The following is an 11,735-nucleotide window of genomic DNA, read 5'->3' as shown; positions in this document are numbered from 1 at the left end:
TACGAATAGATCTTGTTTAATTAGTAAGTCTTGGCCTTTGCAACTAGAAAAATAGTGAGAGACTTTCTTTACTTGTTCAAGAGAATTCAGGGGACTAAGAAAACAATGAAGTTCATTTTCAACGGAGAAAGGGAAAAAGACTTTTTTTTCATTCTCAGTATCGATCGGATCTTCGATGACGGTATCTGTTGTATTTAAAAGGATCTTTAAGTTTGATTGTTCAATAACCCTTATGGTTGTCTGTTCTTTTTCTTATTCTGATGTTTGTTTTTCTTTGGCTTTTGCTGAAACAGTCGCGAGAGAAGTTGAGGCATCCATTTTTGTACAGTTTGAATAGAAATGAATTTAATCACTAGTTTTCTGAATTTAATAAAAATGAAAAAAAATTGCATGATATTGTGCGAATCCCAAAGATTAGGTATTTTTATGAATAAGAATTTTAACAAAAACTGGTGAAGGAAATATAAGTGTTTAAAATAACATGAGATTAAGATGAGCCGATGAGGTGGAATGTACCAAGAAAACGCAGAAGAATAGTAAAATTTGAAGTTTAGAGATCTTCGCGATAATGATGATGGAAGGAGAAGGTGAAAAGGAGAAATGTTGAAGGTAATTGGTTTTGGAAACTTTTGAATCTAGAAGGAGAAGGAGTTTTTTATTAAATATATAATTCTGAAAAATTGAAGTGCAGAAGAGAGAGAGAAGAGAGTAATTAGGGTTTGTTTGGGTGAACTTCTAGGAAAAGATCTTTTTCCGAGTTATCTTTTTTTAAAAGATCTTATGGAAAAGTAAAAGTAATTTTATGTTTGGATATCTCATACAAAAAGATCTTTTTATCTATCAATTATGTTTGGGTATAACAATATAAAAGTATTTTTTGTTTATTTATTATATGAAAAATATCTTTTTTTAAGGAAAAAAGATCTTTTAAAAAAATATGTAAATTACAACTTCTCAAAAAAGATGTTTTTTTTTTATTTTTCTAGTGCTTTTACTTTTACTACTAGAAATTTGTCAAACACGCTAAAAAATAAAAAAAAGATCTTTTTTCAATAAAAAAAGATATTTTTTATCAAAATAATGGCGCCCAAACAAGCACTCAATTCGTGACATGCGGATGTGCGTAATTAATGGGATTATGCTAATAGAGATGGTTATCAAATATGTGAATGGACTTTCTCTCTTCACTATTTGTTTATCTCAAATTTAAGATAAATCTTATTCAGGATTAATTATTTCATCTTTAAAAAGATTTCGACGATAATAATAATCCTAAGGGACAATTTGTTAGTCGAAGAAATTTGTGAATTGAAATGTTGTTGGTCGAACTTGCAAGGATGTTAGCTCGGAAAATAGGTGTCGATAGAAAGGGGTCACGATCTGCCATAGCTTGTCGAAGAATGAGGTTGACAGACAACGTATTAAGATTGATGGTGTATTGCACAAGGGTAGTTACTTAGCTTTGCACTTGGCAGGAACAGTTATTTTTTCGGACTTCTCAGAGGTGACATTTGACAGCAGAAAATTGGTCGAATTGGTCTATAAATTAAAGAGACTCAAAAGAAGCAAGGGGTTGAAATTTGTCTATAGAAAGCACTTTTGTACACTCACATCCTAACAAATTTCTAAATTTGCCTCGAGTTCATTTCTGTAAGATTCCTTCCATGTCTTCATATTTTTTTTTAATTTTTTTTTAAGTTCTCTTCTTGCAGTCTACTTTTCCTTTGCAAAGCCCTTTTCTTTCTTCTTTTAAATTCTACATTATCATTTTTATTTTAAAGTCATTTGACTTTGTTAAAGACATTGGTTATTTTCTTTAAATTGAAGTTATACATTTTTTTTCTATAATTTTATATTCAAGCAATTTAATTTCAATTTACATTCTGTGTTTTTCTTTCCTTTACTTGTTTAAAAATGAAGCCTTTAGTGCATATAAAAATTGATATTTATAAAAGATAAGTAAATTTTACCCTCGAATTATATATATGAACAAAAAAAATTCAAAGAAAGTATTTTACCAAAATAAAAATCAAAGAAAGTTGAAAAATATTTCGGACTGAATTTTAATGATTAACAAATATTTTTTAAAATTTTTTTTAAATTTTTTCTTCTTTATAATATTAATAATAATTTTTGGTGTCAAATAATAATTATTTCTTTATGCTAAATCCATTAGAATAATAAAAAATTAATTTTACTATCTAAAATATCGTTATAAAGAAGGAAAATTTTTAAAAGAACAAATATATTATATATTATCAATTTTATAATCAAACTATGCTATATGTCATTCTCTCATTATAAATAAAATCTATTTTTTTTTTCTAAAATTAGAGTATTCTGTACCTTTTTTTTTCTTTCTCAATCTCTCTCTTTCATTCACTCACTATATTTCTCTTATATATCATTATTATCAATGACTAATTAATCTATTGTTTATATCTAATTTTGCAACAAAAAATTATCAGATACCATCTCCTGATTATAATTGGATTACAATATTTCTCGCTTTTTTTCTGAACTTGCAAATTCACTTCTTATAATTCTCCATCCAATTTAATCTCACTGCTCTTTCAAGGGCAACATCTAATTTCTCTCCTCAGTCATCCCCTAGCTTAATTCTTTAGTTCCTTCTCTTCGTTTCAACATTTATCACTTCTCACCTCCTTTCTTATATTGGTTGATATGCTTTTTTACTTTCAGCATGTGTGTTTTTCTTTTTCAATGTCCGATGAACATGAAAGAAATATGGTCAGTGACTATGAATTTAGTGCTTTGTCGGTAATTCGTTTAACTTATTATTATAGTGGGTGATTGATTCAACTTATTGTAGTGATTGATGAATTATTGTTTTATTTTTTTTTCCTGCATATTACATGTTTGAATTTTGATGGAATGTTTTATGTTATATATAAACTTATTTATTATATTTTTTAGTATTATTTATTTACGTGTCATATGTTTGATGAATTGTTTTACAAAATTAAAAATTTTTTTCCTCTCTCTTTCTATCTTTCTCATTCATTTATTCCTTTTATCTTTTTTATATATCATTATCAATTAGAATTGGCAATTTAGGAAATGAATCCTCTCAATTTTTTTTAACATTTGAGAGAATAAAGTGTGATCTCTTACCATTAATTTTATAAGTAGGACAAAAAATAAAAATGAGAGAGAAAGCAAGAGTTTTTTTTCTACTAGAGAGGATCCACTCCCGACAATTCATATCCTACTCGCGGATACTCAATCCAGTCCAATCCATTCAGGTAGGGTAGGCTACCCGACCCGTTCCATACCCCATATAACACATATTTTATAAAAATTAGATATATAGAGAAGGAGGTGAGAGTTGAACCCACAACCTTCCTCATATAATAACTTATAATAAATGAACAACCACTAAACTAGTTAGTTAATTTAGTAATTTAAAACGTTAATTTTTTATTTTTTATTTTATTAATATATATAAAATTCGAAATAATTAAATTTTATATTTATTTTTAAAAAATTGATATTTTTGCGGGTAGGGTAGCATAGGATAGGGTTTAGAACTTTAGAATACGGTGGGGTTAGAGTTGAGAGATTTTCAACCCACGGGTAGGGTAGGGTAGGGTAAAGTTTTAATGAAATTTTTAACCCGTGAGTAGGGTTAGAGTAGAGTCCAATTCCTATCGTACCCTACCCATTGTCAGCCCTATTATCAATGATTAATTATAAATAGAAAGCATAAAAATTAATTATTTCTATTTGTACAACAGACTTAATATCTAATTAAATATAAAAGTATACACGTTAAATTCTTTCAAATTTTAGATAACGAATGATAAAATTAATTATTAGTAAAAAATTAAACTCTCTCGTATGAATAATAACTAAAAAAATTTATTTAATTTTTTTATCTACAGAGATCTTGATCTTCTTACGATCTTTTTGTAAAAATAATTTAATACTATAAATTTTTTGTGTCATAATCTATAATATCAGGACTAACGTAATTTTAAAATATTTATATTTCCGTAATGTTATTACGAATAAAAATACTAGTGTATTACTAATTTTACAGCCAAAATATACCACATGTCATTCTCTCGTTGCAATTAAAATCTAATTTTTTCTTCCAAAATTAGAGTGTTCTCTTCTCCTTTCTTTTTCTTTCTCTATCTTTCTCATTCATTCACCCACTCTATTTCTCTTATATATCATTTCTCATTCATTCACCCACTCTATTTCTCTTATATATCATTACCAATGACTAATTATAACTTTGATAATCAAAATATGCAACATCATATTCTCTAATTGCAATTAAAATTAAATTGAAATTGAAATATTAAAACTGAAATATAGCTAATTATATTACTAATTTAACAACTAAAATATATCACATTATATTACTAATTTAACAACCAAAATATATCACATGACACTCTTTTATTAAAATTTAAATAAGATATTTTTTTCTAAAATTAATAAACTTTCTTTTTCTATCCTCTTATCTACCTCTCTCTCCTTCTTTATTTCTCTCTATCAACTATCATTCCACTCTATATATAATTTATAATGTATATTTTATATTACTAATTTGACAAACCAAAATACGTGACGAGATATTCTTTCATTATAATTAAAATAAAATATTTTTCTTTAAAATTAACAAACTCTCTCTTCTTCTTTTTTATATTTTTCTCTTTTCTTTCTTATTTTTTATTTCTTTCTACATTTCTATTCTATAAAAAATAAAATTAATAAAATAATATAATTCAAATAAATTTATAAAATTATAAAAAATACATTAAATTTATAATTAAATATAATTAAAAAATAATTCTATAATATTATTTACATACAAAATATGTTGTTGTTGTCATTATTATTATATATGCATATTTTTTTAGTTTTTTTTATTTAACTTTAAATTTTTAATGCTTATCTTTTTAATATATATATATATATATATATATATATATATATATATATATATATTCAAATCTCTTCCTTAAAATATTTATTATATAATTTAGAGAGAATGTTAATATTATGATTAATAATTAATTAATTAGAATCAAGATTCAATTATTTAAAAAATTGATTTCGAGTTAATTTTGCTATCAATATAATTTTTTATATTAAAATCTAATTATATTTTTATATATAGAGAAAAAATATTATTTTTGAATAACAGGTATAAAAATTAATTATTTTTATTTGTGCAATAGATTTAATATCTAATTAAATATAAAAGTATACACATTAAATTTTTTTAAATTTTAGATAATAACCATTAAAGTTAATTATAAATAAAAAATTAAACTCTTTTACATAAAAATAATAACTCAAAAATTTATTATTTGATTTTTTATTTATGAAGATCCTAATTTTTTTAACTGACAAAAATATTTGTTCCTAACGATTTTTTTGTAAAAATAGTTTGATTCTATAAATATTTTTGTCATAATTTATAATATTAATATAATTTTAAAAGATTGATATTCTCGTAATATTATTACGAGTAAAAATACTAGTATTTAGTAATTCGGAGAAGAACTAATGAAAGCTCAATAGATATTCAGATTATTAATCCAATACGCGTAATTGTAATCTCAATTTGTTGTTCATCGACTCTCTCTCTCTCTCCTTTTTCTCTTATTATTATTAGTTTGGTTGCATTGCCACCCTTATTCAATGGATCAAATAATGAAATTCTTATTTAATTTTGTGATCATGCTTGATAAGCCTGATGCAATAAAAAAAGAATATTCTATACATTTTTTTAATATCTTTTGTATATTTTATATTTTTGTATTAAAAATAATTCATAAGTGAAAAAATAAAATATTTATTTGTTATATCATAAATATATATATACACAAAATGTGTATAAATAAGATTATTTGTTATTGTTATTATTATTATTTCTTCTATATGTTGTATAATATAACAAACCCAAGCTATGCAACCACCACCACTACGCCTATTTAGACTTTTGAAAATGGAATACAGCTATGAGGTTCAGAAATTTATTCATCCTGCGCCAATATTCATCAAGCCATTGATGAATGATCATGATGATAGTTCTTTAATTTGGCGTTGGGGTCCCAGATTCCCACCCTCCATCTTTTTTTCTGATTCTGTGTTGTGTTCTCCATATGAAGATAGATGCTACATATACACTAAAATAGAAATTATCACTATAAAAAAATAGAAATTCCACATATTTATTGAATTAATATAAATTGGCTTCATAATTTTATGCATTTTCTAAAACTGACTATAAAAAAGAATTATAATTTTATGTATCTCTGGGTTATATATTTTATTTAAGACATAGAACAAACATATCACTACTACTCTAATTGATTGCTGTTCTAGAACACGCCTAGTGTCCACTACACATACAACAGGTCCATCCTATTCAAATTTCAAAGAGGAGATTAAAATTGAAAAGAAAGAATAGGACTTTGGTTCAACTCCTTGGTCATGTGTCAGAACAGTACAATATGCTCTTCATTCCGTTATGTCAATGCCTATTTTCTTTTTTTTAAGGAGGGTTAGTTTGGTCAATTACTAAGAAATTCCCATTCATATGTGCCTACTGCCTAGTGGTAATGTCTATAACTCTATATAACAATATTCTCTTGGTTTCAAATTCATCAAGCAGCATTTACATGCACTTTAAATATTAACGTGTTAAGAGTGGTATTGAAGTTATAGCAACATACATATATAGTATCTAGAATTATTTGTGATGGCTGTCAAAACCCGTTTCCAAGTGATTATGATGATGATCACTGTGTTCCTTCTTTCATCTTTATGCATCACTTTGGGAACCAAATTAAAAGTTGTTGGAGGTAGTGGTCCAGATTTAAGGCTTAGAGATGCTGAGAGTAACAAAGTTAGAATAACGGTAAGTCAAGACGGTGCTGGTGACTTCAAGACCGTTACAGATGCTGTTAATAGCATCCCTCAATGGAACAATAGGAGATTCATTCTGTACATTGCACCAGGTATTTATAGGTATGTATAATGTATTATTATACCATTTTATATGATGTTTAATGTGCTATCTTAATTAGTAATATATGTTCTTGCGTCAACTTCCCTGCCTTCATTTGATTCTTTTTTTTTCTATGGGCATTAGCTTAGTTTTTCACCAAAAAGTATGTTTCATAGTAACAAAGTTAGAGAACTATTTTAATAAAAAAAAAATTAATCAACAAAGCCTGAATAAAACAAAAGATATATTTTAAGCAAAAATTAATTTTGTATGAATTGTATCTTTTTTTTTTTCTTACACATATTAAAGAAGAAAGCTAATTATTCCGCCATATTAATTGATTATCACTACATAATTAAAGAAAAGAGAGAAAATATAATAAAATAAAATATAGAATGAATAAATAGTTGGAATCGTCTGTGGAATTAAAACTTCATATTTATAGACAATGATAAAATATCTCTTCAATTAGCATGTCTCAAAGTGCAATAATAATGATAATGAAAATGGTTTAGAGGCTCTGGCTAAGAAAATTAAAGTGAAGAGAAAATTCAAACCTTTTTGTCTATATAAATATGATATTCTAAATTTCAAATTTCTTATTTATCAAAATTTAACTCTTGATTCCTTAATTAGCTAATAAGGAGTAAGGAGGATTATATAATAAAACCCTAATAACTATATACCCTCCAAATTATCTTTCTAATAATGAATTCTTCTCTTAAAAAAAAAAAAAACAAAATGCGTTTAGAGCAGGTCTGTGAACAACATAAAATACTTTTTTTATTATATATCCCAATTTAATTTTTTTTAAATGATCTCTTGTTTATTTTTTTCAAAAATAGACTATATGTTTTTTATTTATCAAATTGACCCGAATATTAAATAATATACAATGTAAAATTGTTTCATACTTTATTAAATGGTTTTGTCATATAATAAGAAAATATTTTATAAAATTTCAGTAAAGTCACCTTTTATTTAAAGCATCAATTTATAAATTAATTATTGAATAATAGATTATATTTAAACATTACAGATAAGTAATTAGTATTAAGGTCCAGTTTGAATAAATAGTTTAATTAAACTCCTATTGAAAAAAGAGCTTAAATAATAAATATTTATATTAAAATTAACTTATAAATAAATTATTTTGTATTTAATTTTTTAGTTTTTAAAGTGCTTATTTTAAAAGAAGAGTGATAAAAAAAATTTATTATAAGAGAAGTCATTTTCTTTTAACTTCACCATATTTAAATAGTTTTTTAGAAAGTTACATTTGGTTTTGAAAATTGCATTAAATATTAATACTATAACTTTTTATAAGTTAAAAGTTAAAAAAAAAGTTATTTATAGACCTATCCAAACGGACTCTAAATAAATATAATGGGAGCCACTTAGATAAAGATTTCAAAAACGTCTTTTTTTTAAAGATGTTTTTTAAAAATTAAAATTTAACACATATAATCAATTAAATTATATTATTTTTATTAAAATTAGACTGGACAAATTAGTTTAGTAAAAAATTAATAAATTAAATTTTAAACTGGTATAAATTAATATTTTTTATAAAAAATTACTACGATATCCCTATTATAAAACACAACTAAAATATCCCTATTATATATATATAAGGGTTAGAGAAAAAAAGGGATATAATTTAAAATTCTCAAAATTAATATATATAATAAAAGTATTTTAGTCATTTTATATAATAGGAGTATTGTAGTCATTTTTTATAAAAAATAATATTAATTTAGATGAATTCAAAATTTAATTCACTATTTTTTGATTAAATTAATTTGTATGACCTAATTTTAACAAAAATAACATAATTTAAGTTATTATATATATTAAATTTTAATTATTAAAAAATATCTTTAAAAAAAGACGTTTTCTACGTCTTTATGGGAACATCCCCAAATATAATTTGACAGCTCTTCCAAGCACACCATTAATATTTAAAAATATATAAATTATTTTAATTTTTATCTCTAAATTAATATTAAAGATATAACTATTTATATATATCCTTTATTAGTTTAAACTTTTAGAATAATTAGTATCTTGATATTGTATCAAAACTTCGATTACTTAAAGATCTAAAGTTTAATCATTATTATTTATAAAACCAATTCAACCTAAAATAGATAAAAAAAAATGAAAAAATACAAAATTTACGAAAATAAAAAAAAATCCCCTAGACAAAGGGTGTATTAGATATATACTTAATTAAATTTTTGGAATAAGTGGTATTATAACCATTATTGAAGTATATTTTAAAAAAAATACCATCATAATTGATGTTTCTTTTCTTTATATTATTAGAGAGTACTAAAAGCAAAATCTTTAATTTGTTTGCCTATTACAATTAGTAGCATTAAAGTTGGTAAAATTGGAGACTACTAATAACTTGTGTTATGATTATTCAATGGTGTTAGGGAGAAGATAATGATCCCAAGAACGCTTCCTTTTGTTACATTCTTAGGGGATGCTAGTGATCCACCAACCATTACAGGGAATGATACAGCTTCTATCCTTGGAAGAAATGGAAAACCAATTGGCACTTTCCAGAGTGCAACAGTTGCTGTCGACGCTAACTATTTTCTTGCCATCAACATCAAATTTGAGGTACACTCAAAAACCCTTTTCTGTAGGATTACAACTTAACTCTTAAATGAAAGCATACAAATCAAATAGTTTTGGATAAAAATATACATTTTGTTACTTAAGTATTTAAAAATATTTTTAATATTTAATTTATTTTAATTTTATTCATAATCATTTAAATATATTTCAATTATACCTTTAAAAAGTTAACTGTTAACACAATCAAAGAAAATGCTGACGCAGCAATAATGTTTTAAAAGACGAATTATATATAGATTTAGTTATTTTTTTTAGTATGAAAAATGTTAGAGTTAATTGAATATTTTTTCGTAAATTGAAGATATCTACAATTAAGAATTTAATTAAAAATTTTGATCACATATTTTTTAGGAAAAATATTCTAATAATTTAAAAAAATTTTACATAAAAAAACTTAATTACAAAATTAAAAAATATAAAGACTTAATTAAAAAATATATATAAAAATCTAATAGTAAATTTGGTGAAACTACAATACCAATAAAGTAATTAAATCTTATATATATATGCATGCATGACGTTTGTGAAATGAAAATGTTGTAAGATTGTTAAAACAGAACAGAGCTGCACACTGGATTGGAAGGAGAGGGGAACAAGGAGTGGCGCTTCGAATTTCAGGGACCAAAGCTGCATTTTACAATTGCACATTCTATGGCGCTCAGGACACATTATATGATCACAAAGGCCTTCATTACTTCAACAATTGCCTCATTCAAGGTTCTGTTGATTTCATCTTTGGCTCTGGCAGGTCTCTTTACGAGGTCTGCGCTCTTTTTATTACTTTCTACAAACTCAATTTAATTACATATGCTTCATCCCTTTCCTAATACATTCTTATATTGAATTTGATTTGAATTACATAAAGAACTGCTATCTAAATTCCACAACAAGGAAGGTGGCTTCCATCACAGCTCAAAAGCGAACAAATTCATCAATGGAAAGTGGATTTTCGTTCAAAAACTGCACAGTCACAGGGAGTGGCCAAGTTTTTCTTGGACGAGCCTGGGGCGATTATTCAACGGTTGTTTTCTCTTACACCTTCATGGACAAAATTGTCCTTTCACAAGGATGGAGTGACTGGGGTGATCAAAAGCGCGACTTGTCCGTATAAATTACCTTATTTGGAATTTTAATACACAGTCGTCTAATCATATTTATTTTTTTTATAATTATTCGTTTTATTAATAAAAAAATTAGTTATTTTTACTAATAAACAATTATATAATTAAATGCATATGTAAAAGTAAAACTGTTTTATAATAATAGTGCATCAAAAATAAATTATTTTAATATATATTCGTTTAAGCAAATTGTGACATTTAAATCAACTATGTAGAGTTTGGTTTTAATTGGTCTTGGCTTTCGTGTGTTTCAGGAGAGTATATTATGGAGAATACAAGTGTAGTGGCCCTGGGGCTAATTTGACTGGAAGAGTACCATGGGCAAGGATGCTTACAGATGAAGAGGCCAAGCCCTTCATTGGGATTCAATTCATTGAAGGAGATTCTTGGCTCATCAGCCCCTGACCTTATAAATACAATCTTCAACTCTTTCACTCATTGGGGTCAACCCGTTTAATTTTTTTACTATTATCAAGCAAAATTATGAGAATGGAAGAATGTTGAGACTTTTAAATTAAGTTATAAATGAAAATTAAACATGAGTAGAGAATCCAATCCCTTTTGGATTTTTATGTGTTTTGCAATGGTTCTTGTTTTATAAATATCTACATTATTGACCTTTGACAGTTCGAGTATATGCATATTCATTTCATAGTGTGGAACCTTCAATATGTTAGTGTTACAAGACATGAATTTGCCTCTTGTATTAACAAAGTATGCCAGTTTATGCATGCTTCAAGGACACTCCAAGTGAATTTTGAGGTATTCCAAGGACTTTTGTACACTTGCCCTTCATCTAGAAAAATCTGTATCTCTTTGACATTTCAGATTACACATTTAAACTAGTACATACGATATAAGAATAATTCGATGCACAAGCATCTCGTATTAACTATTAACATAGGACTGCAGGACGGACTCAGAGCGAGCGAGTAGTGGGCTCGACTCCCTCAAAATTTAACAAACTATAT

At 25.4% G+C, this 11,735-nt stretch overlaps 1 protein-coding gene across 1 annotated transcript; it reads left to right on the top strand.

The window, feature by feature from the left end:
* The first annotated feature begins 6,470 nt into the window (after positions 1–6,470).
* On the top strand, positions 6,471–11,527 carry LOC112780099 (probable pectinesterase 53). Its single transcript, XM_025824438.3, has 5 exons — positions 6,471–7,014; positions 9,436–9,625; positions 10,201–10,404; positions 10,509–10,744; positions 11,019–11,527. The coding sequence occupies exons 1-5, from the start codon at positions 6,746–6,748 to the stop codon at positions 11,167–11,169; spliced, it is 1,050 nt and encodes a 349-aa protein (XP_025680223.1). The 5' UTR covers positions 6,471–6,745; the 3' UTR covers positions 11,170–11,527.
* Positions 11,528–11,735: the final 208 nt, after the last annotated feature.

The sequence above is a fragment of the Arachis hypogaea genome, chromosome 19 (assembly GCF_003086295.3).
Source record: "Arachis hypogaea cultivar Tifrunner chromosome 19, arahy.Tifrunner.gnm2.J5K5, whole genome shotgun sequence".
Lineage (NCBI taxonomy): Eukaryota > Viridiplantae > Streptophyta > Magnoliopsida > Fabales > Fabaceae > Arachis > Arachis hypogaea.
This window is presented reverse-complemented; position numbering and strand designations above follow the sequence as displayed.

Bases quoted from the DNA above. Each gene is read 5' to 3' on its own strand.
- LOC112780099 (XM_025824438.3), top strand. From the start codon at position 6,746: ATGGCTGTCAAAACCCGTTTCCAAGTGATTATGATGATGATCACTGTG. The intron at 7,015-9,435 runs GTATGTATAATG...CAATGGTGTTAG, and splicing joins ATTGCACCAGGTATTTATAG to GGAGAAGATAATGATCCCAA. The intron at 10,405-10,508 runs GTCTGCGCTCTT...AATTACATAAAG, and splicing joins CTGGCAGGTCTCTTTACGAG to AACTGCTATCTAAATTCCAC.